Source organism: Haplochromis burtoni, unplaced genomic scaffold, assembly GCF_018398535.1.
Source record: "Haplochromis burtoni strain Fernald_Lab_line unplaced genomic scaffold, NCSU_Asbu1 Contig_38, whole genome shotgun sequence".
Taxonomy (NCBI): Eukaryota; Metazoa; Chordata; class Actinopteri; order Cichliformes; family Cichlidae; genus Haplochromis; species Haplochromis burtoni.
Window position 1 is genome coordinate 1891899 of NW_024582399.1, and position 18946 is coordinate 1910844.

Consider the following 18946-nt stretch of genomic DNA (forward strand, 5'->3'; position numbering starts at 1 on the left):
GGGGGGGGGACAGAAGAGCTCACACATGCAAAAATGTGGTAAAGTTGCAACTTTCAGGTAGTCACTCTGTCTCCCTGCACACCTGGTCGATCCTTTCCTGAGGCTGGCACCCTTGTTTGATCATACAGAAAGTTGCAAAAATGGGAAAATAGTCAAATTGGGAGCTCTGTGGGGAGATCGGGGGGTGTCAGTCCCCATTAAATGATCTGACAACCACCTACTCTGACGCCTAAGCCAGCCAAATTGAGCCCTTGTACAAAAAAAAAGAGAGAGAAATGTGGACGGGGAAAACACTGCAACACAAAGAGACAAGCGTGCTGACAAAAGACAGATAGAGACAACCGAGGAAGAGATCAAGAGCAAGGAAGAGAGCGAAAAGACGAAAAGCGAAGGAGAAGGCGAGGAGGAGGAGAAAAAAAAGGAAAAAGAAAGAAGTGCTTGGGTCTGCTGGGCCGAGTGACTCCGGCCCATCTGCCACAATCACAATCAGTCCCAGCTGAATGGCTGTGACTAACTGCAGCATGAAGCCCGCAGCCTCAACCCAGGCAGGATGGAGATGAGAAGGGGGGGGATGAAGAGGCAAAAGTGGGGAAGAAGAGGAGGGTGATGGGGGGGTTCTATTGTCTACTCCCCAATAGGACCAGTGCAGGAGGAGGCGGGCACCGGATGGGTGAAAAGGGGAGAATTAAAAGGGTCCCGGTGACAGGAGTGCTCAGTTAAAGAGGGTAAAGAAAGGACAGGGGAAACTTAGAGCTGGGGCCATCGCTGCCACTGTGCTCTACAGCCACTGTCAGTGATGTCCTCAGCAAACAATCACGCGAAGCAAAATGAGTCTGCAGGAGGCTGATGGAGCAGCTTGCTCACGTCAAGATAAGGGAAGGTAAATAAACCGCCCCAAAAAAGTGACACTCGTCATCAGATGTCTCCTAAAGCCGGCAGCGACATTGTCATTTGTCATCATAAAACTCTGAGAGATTCATGATGCCCGATGATTGCGCTCGTGACCAAAGTGTCACGCAGGGCGGGGTAATTGTGTTTATCATAAGCGCAGCTGTCTCGTGAGGGGAAATCTGAATGTGGAGCGAGCGAGATTTGATTTTACGAGCAGGTGGTCACCAATTACACACCATTGTCCCATTTGGGTTAAAAAAAATAAAGACAGATGAATGAATGGCTGAGTCAGCATTAACACAAGGACGCGCACAGTAATCAAGAAATATCGAACGTGCCGTTGGCTTTAATTTGATCGACGGGGAGCGCCGAAACAGCGAGTAGCGCTGTGCAGTGCAACAGATGTGAGGCTCACTGTGTTTTTTTCCTGCAGGAAATAAGCGATGCTTGTTTGCTTAGCTTTGTTTACTTCCATTTAACTACATAATGATGGTACCATAAGTGCATATCTGCATGTGTGTGTGTGTGTGTGTGTGTGTGTGTGTGTGTGTGTGTGTGTGTGTGTGTGTGTGTGTGTGTGTGTGCGTGCATGGTCTGACAACTGTAATTGCATAATGAATGGGTTTGTGAAAGCATGTGAAGTTAAAGTCCGTACATTTTAGGTATACACTGGTGGATGTGCACGGGTGCATATTTGTCTTCAGCTGCCCCTCATATTTTTATATTTTGCTTCCAAGCTAGACCTTCTTGAAGTTTTTTTCACTCCTCTTGAGCAAAACGTCTCCAAGTTTCTTCTTCTTGTTTCTTCTGGTTTGTTTGGACATTGGTTTCTTTTTCACTGATTTTCAGTCCAGTCCTTGTACCGAAGCATTTTTTGTTAAGCCACGTAACACTGACCTATGAATCATCAAAAGAAACATAACTGAAGGGATGAACAAGTGCTGTGACAACACATAAAAGACAACTCAGCAACAAACTGGTTTTAAATGGTATCTTTAGCCACTTTGTTTCTAGCAACCTGTCACAGAAACACATCATTTTCTTTTCATTTCTAAAGATGAATCAGCTGATCATCTACTGAAGCCTCATCAGAAATTGTCTCAGTGGAAGGAAGGAAGCTGCCTAAAAGAGTTCAGACTGTGCTGAAGAATAAAGGTGGTCACACCAAATACTGACTTTTGAGCTTGTTAGAATTGTACAATCTCTGTTTTTTTGCCTTTAGTGTGTGTTTACATGTATGTTTGCACATATTTCAGTAAATCACTGCATCTATTTCCCATTTACAAAGCAAAATATCAAGAAACACGGGGTGATTCAAGACTTTTGCACACTACTATATAGACTACAGTCTGACTGTACACGTGCACAACGTCTGGGACTGAAAAATGAAGCCATGTCTGAAAGAGTCAATCCCTGTAGACCACCCTTACTGTAAGCACATATTTATAGCCCAGCACAACAAAACCCTTTTCCCCGCCATTATTAGGGCTGAAAGTTGTGTGTGGCATAATGACAGGTGATTCTAGCTAGCCAGGCCTATAGATGTCTTTCCATTTGTTACTGAACTGGATGTCGTGACTGCATTTGTGCTGTTAGAGCCCTTTGGACTCTTATTAATGCAATAACAACTCTACTGACAGCCTAAGAATTCTTCGTGCCAGTGTTGCTGGGTGAAATTCTTTTCTTTTATCTGTATGATACTCAGCACTAATTAGCAGCTATCTGCGTCTGTGCTATGCACTTATGCACCCTGCTAACCAAGCCTGTGAGTGTGAGCTGAAATCGTCACTTCACTAATTAATATGTAAAGTCAGGGTGGCAACTCCCATCCTTTATTTACAGTTTATTGTGTGCGTGTCTTCATGCAATACGTGCAAAATATAATCCATACGTTGTCACAGTGATAATTAAGTCCACTAACACCATTGTGTAAGTGTGTGCGCATGATGTTTGCAAAATTCATATGCGTATATGAACGTGCACATGTGTGTGTGTGTGTGCGCTGAGTGATCTGCTGAGCTCATTAAGGCGCCGCTTATTGCTCTGCCAGGGGTGTCAGTGACAGATTCCACTGTTTGGAAACACTCGGCCGCCCACACAGCCAGCCTGGCTCCACCACTGTCACACACACACACACTCGGACTAGGTTAGCATTCCACAGGGAGGAGGGGGTACAGGGAAGGAGACAGGCCGGTGCTGGGACAGTGGCCGGAGGGCCGGTGGGTCGATATGGATTTGTAATAGGGTGCAGGGTGGTCTGAGGTATGCTGGCTGTGGCTGCATGTAGCGTGAGTGTCAGCACCTCTGAGGTCCTTTCGGGTTAGAAGGACGCTGGTGCTCGTAGTAGTAGTATGTGTGCAGCGGTTGAAGAAGTATTTAGGACGTTTACTGAAGTGAAAGTAGCAATTCAGCCATGCAAAAATACTCTATTACAAGTCTGTCACGATGTGTAAACTGCATTTTTGCAAGTGAGTTCAAAACAAATTTCCCATTTGGAGAGTTCATGCTGGAATCAAAGCTTTCAGTAACCTTGTTAAATGGATTTATCTGGCACAAAATAAAGTTGTTGGCTCAATTTACCACCCAAAAAAAATTATTTAAAATGAGACAACAGCGAGCACCGATTCCTGGACTGGCCTGTAAAATATAAACACATCACGTAAAACGAACGCACAGCTTGCTTTGCCGTCGAACTGGATATGCCTCGCATTTCATCAGAGCGATATCTTCAGGCTAGAGAGGGCTTGAAAGTGCTCATTATGAAGAACAGTTCCTTCCAGTGTTAAATAATTGATGCATTACTTTGTGGGCAGCATGATAATGCTGACCCAGATGGAGCTAAATACAGCAGATAGTTTTTAAAGCACTGCAGCTGGCAATATTTCAACTGTAGTGAAGTGTAGGTGCACTCAGGTGTAGTACAGGGCCCTGAAATGTTTAGAAAAGTAAGAGTAAGTGCACCACACGAACGCACAAACATCCTGTCGGCCCGCTGCTCTGGCGGTCAGCCACACTTTCCCTCCGTGACATTAATCCCCTGCAGCTTGATCACAGATGAGCGACCAGGGGCGACCGGCGTGCGTCACTTGAGGTCATTACCAGACTGGTCGATTCTACAGTCTAGGTGTGTGTTCCCAGTCAGCCTTTAATCGTACACTAGATTAGCCCAAACGTTTGGGCTTGAGATTTGTTTCTGAGAGCAACCATCTAAAATGTCTGAGCAAGCAAGAGGTGCAAAGTCATTTGGAAACACGTCGGTGGTGCTAGGCGTGGATATTTAGCTGTCAACATGGACGGGAATCTTTTGGGAAGAGGTTCAGGGAGTATTTTGTGCACAATGATGAGTAAAGGAAATGCCATTCTGCAGACAGGCAGGCCTGTTTGTTTACCCAACACTAGCTTGCCCTGGATCTGCACAAGACAGATGCAAATCACACGGCGGGGCTTCCTCCGGGGACTCCCTGCATGTTAGTGAGCATCTACATGTGTGTCATTTCACTTCTTTGTTGCAAGATGAAGTGTGTAATACAATGAAAACCCGCAACGCAGTCTTCGGTCATGTTTCATTAGAGCAGGGAAGGGGGTTGATGGGGGGGGTGGGGGACGATGCCAGTCCAGTGAGACATCATCAAGTGCACCGAGATTTTCCTCTCTGGAAGATCTCAGGAAATGTTTAAAGTCATTAGGAGTGGAATGAGCTGGATTAACGCTGATGGCGGTATCTTTAATTAAACTTAAGTAAATCTTTTTTTAAGAAAAAGAGCATTCCTTGTGTGATTACAATTCACAAATGGGGGCTATTATGGGGTAATCTTAGTTTTATCCTCCTCTAATCAAAGGGACAGTTAGATCTCGCAGCAGAAAGACTTTTTTTTTAAAGAAAGCAGCAAATTCAGAATACACAACATTTAATGCATCCTCTCATTCTTATGCAATCAGAAAGTGCTTATTGTAAAGCACTTTGTGATTTTTATCTGTGAAATGTGCTATATAAATAAATTTTACTTACTTACTTACTTTTACTTAGAAGCTCGATTAGGTTTAGAGATGGTCAAATGCAGGTCAAAATTAGATACGCTTTAAATGGTGCTTTTGTACTCCAGCCGAGCCCTCAGAACACTTTTCCCCTACAAGCCACATTCAACCAGTCACACGAGCATTCATTCACCGCTTCATTTTATGCCTTTCAAGTGCTTTTTAGCCATCAAGCACACCAATGGATCCATCGGGAGAATATGGAGTGTCTGACTCAAATATGCAAGATGAGGATTGAACCTTTGACCAGCTCTATGTTCAGAGCCGAAAAGTGAAAACTGTGAACTCTAACCAATCATTAAACCAGATGGGGAGTCTCTAAATTGATATTGATCTTTACATGTAATACGTTTAACAAGGCTTTGCAGTCCTTGTGATCTAAAGCAACCATCAGCCTCTCTCCAGCTACCAAGAGGTTAACAGAAGCTGACATTCACTTTTTCACTGTGTTTATATGCTGTACTTTCTGGTTACAGTCCCGGGCCCTCTTGCAGCAGTGCTGCAGGAGCTCATCTCTGGAGATGGGGAAGATTATCCCAAAATGCAGGACACTTGGGTGGGGTTTTACAAGACTATTAAAACCCCACCTTCCTGCATCTGTAACTGCTTTCTCCACCCTATGTTCATCATGATCCATGCAGCGCCTTACACCACTGACAGAGACTTAAGCACATCATGTTTTTGTGTTAATTCTTGTTAAGATGGACAGTTATCGTCTTCTTAATGGCTATGATTTAATGGTCAGCAGCATATGTTGTGGCCCTTGTGGTAGCCACTTGTTTTTAGTGGTTTCTATTGTTGTTTTCTAACCACTCACATTTCTCTCTCCCACCTCCGTTTTCATGTTTCAGTGTCAATTTGTTGTCCTTTGGTTACTTCCTGTTTGAGTTTAAATGTTAGTTTTACTTCTTTCCCCTCCTTTGGGATTGTTTGCCCCACCTAAATTTGTTTCCACCTGTCTCTCTAAAATCAGTTCTATGTGTTTGTGCAGCCCTGTGAAAAAGTCCACCTCATGATTCAGTAACTTAAAGAACCACCTTTAGCAGAAATAACTGAAGTAATTATTCTGTGTCTCATGTTATCGGTCTCTCAAATCATTGTGGAGGAATTCTGGCCCACTCTTCTTTCATTGAGGTTTATGCACAGCTCTCTTAAGGTCCAGTAAGCACAGCATTTTAATCAGGTTGAGGTCTGGACTTTGACTGGACCATTGTAACACCTTAAATCGTTTCTTTTTCAGCCATTCTGTATTTGTTGTACTGTCACAGCACCCATTTTGGGCCGATCTTTATCTGTCGTACAGATAAAGTCACTTTTGACTCTAGAATACTTTGGTATACAGAGGAGTTTAAAGTGTCCAGGTCCTGTAGCTGCAAGAAAAGCCTAAATCATCACCCCTCCATCGCCATGCTGACAGCGGATATGAGGTGTTTGGCTTTGTGCTTTATGACCACACATTTTCACTTTGGTCCAAATGATTTTGTTCCAGAAGTCTTGTGTTATGTCCAGATGCAAACCTAAGCTGTGCTGCCATGTTCGTCTTTAGGCACTTTTGTTCCTTCTCCTGAAAGACCCTACAAACTATACTTGTTCAGTCTTCTTCTAATTGTACTGTCAAGAGCATTTAACATACTAGCTGAGGCCTGTATAGTCTAATTTGTAGCCCTTTGGGTTTGTTTATCCATCCCACCTGCTCCACTTAGGATCCGACTCCAGAGTTCTGTTTAAAACTGACCAGTACATTGTCCTGAAACATTATTCTACATTTACTTTAAGAAACATTCAATTTTACAACTTATCACTTCATCAGAGACTCACAGGACACCCACTTTCAGGACTGCAGTGTTTTGATTTTCACACATTTTCACCCTTTCCTGTTTCCTCAACGACATGAGGATGTTTTCCAGAGAGCCCTGAGCTGGGGGTAAATAGCATGGTTGCAACCACTGTGACTGCCACCACACAGGTTGTGTCAACAATGAAAACCACACGGGCTCTATCAATCTGCTCATCTTAAAGCGAGGATGTTTACCGGAGTGCTTCGCAGCACATGTTTTAGTCAAAATAACGGCACACTTTCAGGAGCATAAAAGGAGTCATAACATATTCACCCTAGAGCTGATCTTGACAAAAATCTATTCACTGTACGGTGAAGAACTCAACTAAAGTTTACAGACCTGAACATTGTGGTGAACAGTCAATTCAGCTGAAATCAGATAAAGTAATATACTAATGTGTAGAAGTGTTTCTTTACAGTACAATACATTTAAATTGAGTGTCTGAGAACCCGGTGAAACACCAGCAGTAATTAGGCATTACACAAAATCCCACTGGCAAAAAGTCTCTTAAGTGCACCTAATTGCTTTTAGGAATGCAGATAATAATCCATTCAGTGGAAATGCCAAGAATAAGTGTCACAAGTCCTTTAAAATGCTGCATATGCATGTTGTGAAACCACTAGAAAATGGTTTAGTGAAACACTGCATGTACAGGGAAAGGACAGATCCATTAGGTTAAGCTATTTTCAGAAAAACAGCCAGTACACTACGGCTCTGCAGTGTACTTAACCTTGAAACCAATCAGAAAACATCAGAATTACTGGCAGGTTCTCATATGCAATGAACAGGGGAATGCACCTATGAAAACGACCTTGAAGACGCTTCGGTAAAAGGCCTCATTAAACCATTCGATTAACCTTTTCCTCTCATGAGCTCCATAAAACTGATGCATGTATTTTACCAGGGCCTGGACTGTTTTGGTGTGGGGGGATGGGGAAGATCGTCCCAGCTAGACAGAGTTAGCGAGTTTCTGAGAAGATAACCTAGCACGTGTTGACTTATGTCACAGGGCGGCGGTGTCACCTCCTTAACTTCAGGCTTCAGTGAGGTTATCATTGTGTTCACAGTGAAGTGAGGTCAAGATAAACAAGAAGCTTTTCTGTCGACTTGCTACTTCCTTCAAGAAAACAAATTCTCACACATGTTAACAACTTGCTGCTATTTACAACAAATTTCAGCATTATTTCTTTGGACATTTTCTCCATCTTTTTCTCATTCATTCTCATTTTGAGTCAAGTCCAAGGAATGTTTTGTTTGGTCGACCTGGTGTGTAGTATGTCCTTAAAAAATCTGAAGAAACTTGGACCTGAGAGATGCATGTAGACCTTCAGCTGAATGAAGCCTCATCAGAAATGGTCTCAGTGGAAGGGTGGCTGTCAAGAAGCCATTCTTAAAGAAGGGAAATACACAGAAAAAGCTGAGGTATGAAAATTGCAGAAGAACTGAACTGAAAATTAGTGGAAACAAGTCTGATGGAGGTTAGGAGACAGGTAAAAAAGTGTCTACAGCCATCTGTAAAACACGACGGAGTTTCTGTTATGGTTTGGTATGCATTTCATCCAGTGTTGTTGGAGATCTTGTCAAAATTGATGATTTATGAACACAGAAAGGTACCATCAGACTTTAACATGCAGTAACATCTGGAAAGATTCTAATTGGCGCAATTTAATTTTTTTTAGCATGAAAACAACCCAAACCCACTGTCAAGAAAAACACACAGTGGAGCACTATCAGTCATGGATCGGCCTCCCCAGAGCCTGGACCTCAACATTATTGAAGCAGTGTGGGATCATGTGGACAAAGAACAGAACAAAAGGCAGAAACATCCAAAGAAGAGCTTTGAATGTCCTTCAGGAAGCCTGGAGTGTCATGGTCCGGAGTCTGTGACTCCGTGTTTATGTTAAGTTTATTATTATTCTGTGGTTTTGGTTATCTTGGGTTTTTGTACTCTCCTGTTTCACGTTTCATGTCCCTATGTCTGTGTCCCCCAGCCTGTGTTTAGTTGGTGTGTGTTGTGTTCAGTCGGTGTGTTTCCTGTTTTACTTTGAAGGTCTCGTTTCCCCTGCCTCGTCAGCTGTTATGTCTCCCAGGTGTGTTTCCCTCCTGTTTCCCATCCCCTGATTACTGGTGTGTATTTATAGTGTGTGTTCCCTCGTCCTCGTTGCTGGTTCGTCTGTGTTATTCCCTTCGGTCATTCTGTGTATTTTGCCCCGTCTTCCTGTGCATTCTCCCCGCGCAGTTCTCCCTGCAAGGTACCCTCGTTCATGGTCAGGTTTTGTTGTTTAAGTTTTAGTTTTCCCAGTTTAGAGTGTTTTCAGTTCTGTTCCTCGCCATCCTTTCTTTTGTGTTGTACATCACTGTCGCAATAAAGCTCGCTCACCTCAGAAGCCACCTGCATTTTGGGTCCTTAATAATTCGCACGGCTTGCCCCGGCAACCCGTGACATGGAGAACTATTCCTGAAGACTACTTGAAGACATGACACAAAAGCTGCCTAAGAGAGTTCAGACTGTGCTGAAGAATAAAGGTATTGACTTTCAAATATTGACTTTCAAGCTCATTAGAATTATACAAACTGTGTTTTGCCTTATATACCATATTTAAGGTAAGCAGCAAGATAAATCTAGTGGCTTTGTGAAGTGCATGTAACCTCTGGTCACAAAGCAGAGCATAGAACACACGGTACACAATAAATTCAGCTCTATAGTACAAGATTTATGCTACAAGGGTGTATTTTAGCAAAAACATTCATAAACCAAACCAAGCATCTCTGGTGCCTAAAACTAACCAAACAAATGGGTGAAAATTAAGCAAATATTATAACAAAGGGAAAGCTAAGTTGAAAGGAAAAGTCACAGTTACAGCTTCTGAATTGGATTTTTTTTAAACCACACTTAACTCATCATATCTTCCTTTCAGCAGAGTGAAACCACGCAGTCACGGTTGTGTTATTGGCGGCCACCGACTGATAATTTATACTGGGCTGCTAAACAACTCGTACTGGCCATCAAGTAGGAAAATAATATGCAAAACCAGATAATTATACATGAAAAGCAGAGACTTTTGTCATTTTACCACTGGCTGTTCATGGTTTACACTCCACAAGGTTTAATCGAGCATTTTATTAAAAAATAACAAAGTCTTGAGGAAAAATACCAACAAATTTAAAAAGGCAAATTCCACCCTCGCATGAAAGTTTAAATGAGGGTTTCACAGACTGATTTATTTGCCCACTAACTGCTCCTTTAAGATATTTTGGAGTCTGGACTCCTGGGCCGTAAAGTGACCTCTAATGGATGGATTAGGTTCAGTCATTTACTTCAGAGGGCGCACAAATATACTTTGGGAGCATATTAGATCTCTTTAAGGCTTAGCGTGATCAAATTATTGCATTAGACCGGTCAACTTATCCAATTAAAGTTGTAAAATGCATGGCTCTCGCCCAAGCGAGACAGCAGATCCTCGGGGCGTCGGAGGGGTTTGCGGGAGGCTGAACCCTATCCACCTCCTCATCGGCAGAGCAGGCCTCGCCGCATACTTCAGCTGAGGATTACAGCCTTTCATCTTGCTCAGACCGCCGGCAGCACACAGGCGTCTTTGAGGCCAGATATGGCTTGTAGCAACATCAGCAAGGTCCAGATTTGTAAAGCTGTTTCCCAGCTTTGTGCTCCTGTGGTCTTTCTTTCTCTGGCATGTTTACAGGCTCACTCATTTAGCTCTTTCTCTCACTTAACGCCACCATCCTCGGTTAAAGGCGAAGGCGCTTTGTACGAGCAATGCCCTTAAGAAGGACAAACTTTAAGAAAATTCAGAGTCTCTCAGAAAACTTTTAATAGCTCAAACAATTTTGAGAATTTGCAGCTCAAGAAAGGACTTTCTTGACTTTCCAGTCAGTCTTTGATAGTTGGTCTTAAAGCTCAAACATTGTATGATCAAGGAAGGACAAATAGGCAGAAATGTTGAGCTGCTTCTCAGAGAAAAAATGGACCAATTTCAATTCCACCCACAGGCGAATTCACTTACACAAAGCAAGTCCTATTAGCTATAATCCCCCACCTAAGAGCACATCTGATCTGACCTCCGCTTTCTATCTCTGCCGTCTTCGGAGCGGGGCTGCTCTATGAACATGACAAATAGCTTATTGATCAGCAGATGTCGTCGTTAATGTCCTTTCGACTTGGGCTGCAGCTGCAGTTGCCTGCTCCCTGCAACCTGTCCTAAGCCCCGAGCATCTCCAGCTGAGTCCCCTGCCTCCCTCCCTGCTCCCTCATCACAACAACTCCCCACTTCCCAGTTGCTATGAGGGAGCCCCCCCCCCTCTCTCAGTCATACCCCACACCGCCTGCCAGCCACCCTCCTCATCCCTCCTTGTCCTCCAAGGTGTGGAAAGGGTCACAGACAAACGCCATCTGCTCCAGCAGGCAGAAAATGGCAGGTGAGACCAGCTCTGGGCCATGTGACCCCTTACACTGGCCAGCTATGGCCACTGAAAACAAGGTCAGGGGAAGATTTGTGGAAAAACAAAAAACCCCAGCTCAGCACATTGACAAATCAACAGTGGGAAAGTAGAGATGGAAAGAGGGAAAAAAACTAATCTGCATTGTTTTAATCCACAGGGAAGATTACGTACACAGTCACGGTGCCTTGACACAGCAGCTTGTCAAAAAGAGGTCATGCAAACTCACTCCCCGCCCGTCATGCTTTTTAGTGCTGCAGAGCATCCATATGTTCCCCACCACCACATGTCTGTCACTCAGCAACGACTTTAATAAACTCTTTTTCCTCAACACATCCAACCTGCCCTGACTCAACTGTGTGTCAGCGGCATATCAAGGCCACCACTAATGAGAGTGTAAACCTTTAAAAAGACATTTCATCATGTTTAATGAGTGCCCTGCAAACAAACGATGAATAACTGGAAACCCTGGGTTTGGTGTCCAACTGTACAACGTGTCTGATGTTTCCAAATTTGGATTTGCTCCATCTGATGTTGACACTGTGCCGTGGAGCTTTTGTTTCCGTCTGTCAAGGACGTGGTCACATTGAATAGATCGAGTGGGAGAGGCCGGCCAGCATCCCACTGGGGCTTTGTGCTCCATCGAGCAATGATGCTGCGACCGAGTGCAAGAGACGGCGATTGTGTATCTGCATGTGAACTCATGGGGCTTTAGGATGACGAGGATATAGCAGGTGTTTCTGACACTCAAAATTATCTTTAATTAGATTCAGATAATTAAAAATCCATGTTTTTCATTAATTTACACTTACCACCTGTAGCTCTGCGACATTTGGAGCTTGTTTAGGTACAGATGACACCCACTTGGCAAACATCAGTGAAAACTCCAGCTTTTGCACAACACACCACATCCATGTTTTCTTTTAATTTATAAAAATGCAAAAGTCTCGATCCACCACTCATTTCTTTCATATTTTGCTTCCAATGAGCCAGATATTCTTGAAATGTATTCAAGCACTCTCGGGCAATAGCCCTCCAGGCTTTCTGGAGGTCTTTCAAAGCTTTTTTTGGACATTGGCTACTTTTTCACTCACTTTTAGTCTAGTCCTTGTTACTGGCCATTTTCAGAGGATTATTTATCATTTCCTAAGCCACTTAACGCTGACCTATGAATCATTCAAGCATAAAACACTCAACGGATGAACCAGTGTTGTGTCTAAATATAAAATTCCAAAGATAACACAGTTTGACAGACATAAAATACTATTTTTGCACCAACAAGGTGATTTCCAAAGAGTTATTAGCTAAAAACTTGGCATATTTCAGCATGGTGTGCAGTGTGTCCTTAAAAAAATTGAGGAAACTGGACAAAAGAAGTTTCACCTATTTCCCATTTGATCAAAAATATAAAGTAAGACCAAGATGTGCATATTTAGCAATTAAATGAAAGTAGTATCTGCCTTCTAACATAAAAGAAAAAAGTGAAATTAGGACAGAGATCAGCCATAATTGTCCAATTGGTGTACCTTGCCAGTGTGAAACTACCCCATAATATGGTACAATGAGAGCCATGAATGTAGTAGGTCACTGGGTCATAAGGAAGGATGTAAAGAACTAGAGGAATGTACGGGCTTCTCTTTCTCCTCTTGACTGATTGATGGGCCCCATATTCTTAGGGGTGGAGGGAGACATCTACAGCATCGTGAGATGCTGCCTAATAAGGGGTAGGAGGCGGTTTTTTGGGTTGTTTTTTTTTTTTTTTAAGTCGAGGTCTATGTTTTAGCTGAACAAAAGCCTTTGTGAAATCATTCATCACTGTCGCCGCTCTGAATCTAACAACACTGGAAAAGAAATGAGAACAAATCCTGGCTGGTGGTATGTTGTTTCTAAAAACTGAGCTTCAAAGACGAGGAATTTTCAAAGTACGGATTTCCACTGGTTTGTTTACAACATCTAGAGGCTTGCAACAATGCAGAGCCCTCACAGTTGAATCTCTCACTAGAGCCCATGGAAGACAAAAGCAATCTTTGTAAATAGCACTTCTCCTCAAGACACCAGCATTACGTGAAAAACTGGAGCCTTTATCCATGATTCTTTCAATCAAGATACTGACTTGAAAGATGTACTTCAAATGGCAAAAACTACTTTGAGTTATGAGTGAGTTTATATCTTTGAACCTCAAGGAAACAAATGTCAGTTTTACAAGGCAGGGGTGCATTGGGGGATACTTAGAGAATCGGTCTAGTCCTTTTTAAAACATACCAAACTGACCGTTAGTGGTTTGGTTTGGTTTCTCAGGTTTTGTCTACTTTTACTGACTGACCATCTCACATGGGGTACAAACAGTAAATGGGAAGCTGGACAGAAGCTGGACAGGTAGAGCTTTGAAAAGGGAGCACCATGAAGAGAGCCCACTGGCATTTATCCACTATTTTTTCACTAGTGGGCAATCAGACATCACATGGACTCCGTGGTAGGGCGCTGGCAGGTTAATGACCAGTTAATGCCCAATCTACACTACTTGGGGCATTTGTGTTTCACATGCAGCTTCCAGGGTAATCAGGGTACTTCAATCAGTTGCAGTTGTACAAGTTCAAGGCTTTTGAAACCATTTGGTCCCCAGGTCAGTTTGCACAGGTCATCTAAGTGGCTATTAGGTCACTCTGGCTCTCACACGAGATGTCTTAGAAAGTTGGGTGGGGATGACTTAGATGAGAGGGTCATTCCTTTACACATCACTTCCTTTATTAAGGGGCTGTCCTGGCCGAGTAAAGGGGATGGTCAGTGGTCATTTAACCCCCCGCAGCCACCGATCCTGAGACCCTTATTCCCCTTTCCCCTCTGTCCAACCCCCAGCCCCTCTTTGCTCACTCAGGGGGAAAATTACTTTGAGCCGGGGGAATACAGCTCCATTGAGATGGAGAAAGGGTTGTACAAAAGAGGGTGAAGTTTAAAAATTGTCTCTCTTTTCTATGGGGGCTGTGCATCGCTGGAAGGGAAAGGATGATAGCAGCATTGAGGGGACAAGGTCATTAGATTGGCATCTCCATAAGCTCTTCATTTCCATTGTCTGTGCAAATCTGCTCCAAAGGACCTCCATGAGAAATGCCCCCAGTCAACCCCAAACTGAGCCTGGAGTCTCCCCCTTTGTCTGCCACTTTTAGTGTGCTTCCAACACAAAAAGCATTTCTCAAGAACTGTGCACAAAGCTTGTCTCAAGCTCAAAACCAAACAACATTGTTCTGCAGCCTCTGGTTGGCAATGAATTGCAGGCAGCTGCTGATATCTTCAGGCAGAACCTCTTACCTTCGGACGTTTCGGCGCTCCTCCTCGAGCTGCTTGAGAAGTTCATCAATGCATTTGTTGGCGTCCATGTATTCCTGCCGAGAGACAGAAAACTTTATGTGTAAATGATCAAAGAGTCAAATGCTAACACTGATTAAAGGAATACATGCAAAATCACACCCTGACTGCATCCTCGTGTTGCTTTCATAAATGTCAAAGAACGTCAAGACAGGAGTGCTTTTTAAAAGGTGTGATAATTCAGTTTAGCCTCTTATCCCCTCTCCATGTGTAATTCCAGAAGTACCTCTGGGTAACTTCTAATGGCTGGCCCAGAAGCAAGCCCGGCAGTGTAATGTCAGCTGGGAATAGCCCACACTCACAAAATGTGCGCTACTGAGTTACAACACACACAAAATGAGCTAAGGCTGAGAGCAGAATGGAAAAAACAGATGTTAGGATTTCTCGGCTTTGGCCTAATGATTTGCTTCTTAGTGGTCTGACATCATATAGCAGAAGGGGGTTGTAACTGTGAGAAATAGGCCACATACAGCGGGCACCATACTTCAAACATCTGGGTTTTCAGATACTCAGTGTCTACCTGCAGTACACAGCAGAGCACACACTGTGCTGTCAGATCAGTGCGGTGGAGGTTTAAGACTAATTAATTAGATATTAGCTTGACAGCTCACGATACATCTCATGGGTAAATGGTTATCTCTGTGGGACAGATGCTCTCCATTGATTTCCAGACACTCTCATCATGTGCTGTGAGTGTAATTGAATAATGGGGATTCCCAAGAAGAAGTCCCTAAGCCAGAAATCTCAGTCTAGGAGGGGAAAAATGGTCATAGTATCTGCAAACCATCCATTTTTTTTTATGTCATGTATGTTGATTGTGAAGTATAAATCCTTTTATTTTTGCTTTTACTGCAACTGTGGCGCCTTGGCCTGCATCTGAACATAATTCCCTTTGCAGCTATTGTAATCTCAGTTCTCTAATTAGTCACTGCCAAAATAAATCCCTTCAATAAAGCACAAAGTCACTGTTGTAGACCAGAATTCAAGGAGAAAAATGAAAAACAAACACCGTGTCTACAGTTTCCAAACTTTGTGGGAAAACCCTTGATGATAAAATACAGCAGAGTGTCCACACGAGACAAGTTTGGTCAATATGGAAATTTTTCTTGTTGTAGTGATACACTATATCATAGCAATACACTTTTCTGGGAAACACATTGGGAAATCCCACATAATCAGCCAAAAACAGCAACACAGCCTCAAAAATGACCAATTATTTGACAAATGGTCTAATATTGCATTAATGGTCAAAACCAACATAACCCCAGCACCAACAATGCAATTGACCAGTAACACTGTTGCAATAACACAGCATGCTGACTTAAGGGCTTTCTGCCATTATAATATACTTTACGTGATTATGATTTAATCTTTTTTTAACATTTTTTCTTGCCATAATAGCAACAGCAGCAGCTTCATTTTGCAGCATGACAATGATTCTGTTTTTCGTAGCAAAACACAAAGGATTGGGGGATGGCTCAAGACTTTTGCACAATACTGTTGCTTGGTGCCCAGGCCTAAGCAAAGTAACAGGTAAAACAGATCATTTACAAAAGCAGAAACAACAAGTCAGCTCAATATTCCCTTTTGGTTTCACACAGAGCACAAACCCAGTCTCCTGGGTAAAAGTTTTGAGCTTCACACATTGTCATGACTACATGAACGTTGCCGATCTTTATGCTATTACTTCTACTTATAAGCATTGTTTTTATGTCTTTTCCCCGATTCACAGGGAAGCTATGACATTACCACAACATGACTGGTGAGTAGCAATGATGGTCCCTGAACACTTCATATGATACTGTGGAAAAACACATACACAATGATATCAGATACAACTATTTGGCACAGGCTTTCAACACCCTTATTGATTTTTCAGACATGAAACACTGAACTATTTCACAGCCTGTAACACAGCACTTTTAATAATTTGCATTGAGCAATATGAGGACAGAATGATTCTGACCTCCCTGTGAACCACATCTGGGGCCTGAACAGACCTAAAGTACTTCTGTTATCACTACATGGGCTTTTTTAAGCTGTGGCCTTGAGAGCAAATTCACCAGATGTTCAGAGACTGCTGATCTAAATACATTAAGCACAGTTGTTTTGTCTGCTGCTTCTTAAGCAATTATTGGACCTAATCTCGCATCTGAGACTGCCACTCAAAGACAGCCATCACCAGCAGCTTGCACCAGTGCCAGGAGAACATGGCAAAGGCCCAGGTGTCCTGCCGAGTTTGCATTCAAGGGCACTCTGGTGACCATTAGGCAAATAGGGGCAAAGAACGACAACAGATCGATGCTTAACAGTGTGGTGTCACATTTTCCAATTTCTGTCATGCAAAAAAAAATGACAACAAAAGACATTAACTCAGTTTCCATCCATCATCCCTTTCATCACTGGAATCATCCATTTTTACTTAATCAGCATGACAAATCTTTCATGTTTGGAAAGCAACCAATTACAGTGCCTAACAACACTGCCCTAAAGCCATCTGTCAGTCTCAGAGTGTCACAGAACGGGGCCAGAATGGCACTCAGACCCAAGGCGAAAAGGCCATTAGTGCTCAGTGCTAAGTTCCCAAAGTTAAATTTACCGTTGGCTCCAGGAGTAGTTAATCAATAGTGTAAACCATGGCAAATGATTGTTCATGTTTGTGTTCTCTGAATTCATCCTGACCACATGGGTGGACGGAGAGAAGCTTGTAGCTGTGAAATGTGTTCTGCAGAAGAAACAAAGTACACTCTAACAGAAAGATCTCATGCTTTGGTAGGAGGTATGCTAGCTAGTAGTGTGGATAAACAGTTGAAACTGCTTATATATTATGAATAAAAAGGTGTAACTTGTGTATGGCAGAAAAGTTAGAACAGGAAGGTGAAAGCACAGATACATATATCAGCAATAACCTTAAAGAAGCAAATGGTGCTGCCTTCTAGGAAGTGTGAGGCCATTTCCAAATAATTTGCAGTGAGAAAGGTCATTTACAAGTGGAAAACGTTCATGACAGCTGCCAGTCTTCCCAGGAGTGGAGGCCCAGGCAAATTCACCCTAAGGTGAATTAGGTTTGCAAAGTTGCACCTGAAAAAAATCACAAGACCTGTGCAACAATGTGCTTTAGAAGGACAAGACCAAAGTGGAGATGCTTGACCATAATGCACAAAACACAACACATCAGCACAATCACCTCTTGTTAGCTGTCAGCACAGTGGTAGTCAAATGTGAGGACATCTGTCTGACAGATAAAGCTTCGCCCAATTTATGTCATGAAACAGGTCAATGATCCCAAGCACAGCAGCAAATCTACAACAGAATGGCTGAAAAATGGAAGAATCAAACTGCTGCAAGGGGCCAGTCAAAGTCCAGAATTCAACCTGATTGAAATGCTGAGTTGGGACCTTGAGAGAATTGTGCATAAAGTCTCAAGGAACTGCAGCAACACTGTAAAGAAGAGTGGGCCAGAATTCCTCCACATAATGTGAGAGACTGATAAAGTCATTTAGACCTGAATTATTTCAAGTTATTGCTGCTAAATGTAGTTCTACACGCTACTAAATCATGAGATGTGATTGGTTTTCACGAAATACTTCTGCATGTTGGTATGATAATATATCATCACCTAATTTTAAACCTTGTAAAGACCAGATTATTTTTCAATATGTTCTGGTATGAAAAAGGGTGTACCTACCATAACTGTAGCTAACTCTAACTGAAAGTTACCTAGATCCAATTAAAACTGACTTCAAGTGAACACATTTGAACATGAGTGGCCCTGAAGATGAAGAAGTTCAAATATGCTGAACCACTGGTCTAAAGAAAACAAGCACACTCTGAACATTCAACAAACCAACATCTGCCAATTCATCAACTAAAATGTGTGACTTTTTCTCAAGCGGCCAAGAGAACCTTCTTGGGTAAAACATCTGTCTCTGAAACACCATTAGCAACACAATCCTATAATGATTACGACTGCTCCACAAAGGGGAACCTTCTTTGCGAAAAGCCCTGTGTCAGGGGAAATATTTACAGGCCACATCAAAGTCAAGTAAAGCTGGCTAAGTCAGTGTTGTCATCACGTAGCCCTCGTCCTAATGACAGGGCACTGAAATAATCCTCAGCACACATGAAGGAATGTAGAGAATGCAGCATGCTTGTTGTCATGTGAAATAGGAGGGTATTTAAAGCGGAGATTTAAAGCATGACTCATGTATGTAATGCCGCGTGTTATATCTTCAGCCAGGCATTACTCCTGACGGTTTTACGGCGTGAGTGAAAGCTGTACCGTTCCCACGAGGCCCAGGTACTCACTTGTAGACTGGAGAGGGGAAAAAAAACACAGAATTTACTGACCCGAGACTTTATCA

General features: G+C 42.8%; 1 protein-coding gene across 8 annotated transcripts in view; it reads right to left on the bottom strand.

The window, feature by feature from the left end:
* The window catches only part of LOC102311757 (nck-associated protein 5), a 177153-nt gene that overhangs the window by 105561 nt on the left and 52646 nt on the right, over positions 1 to 18946 (bottom strand). For all 8 annotated transcript variants that reach the window (XM_042219813.1, XM_042219812.1, XM_005920166.3 and 5 more), the window contains one exon: positions 14526 to 14599. In XM_042219813.1, the coding sequence (XP_042075747.1) occupies positions 14526 to 14599 (74 nt within the window). The remainder of the gene's footprint in view (positions 1 to 14525; positions 14600 to 18946) is intronic.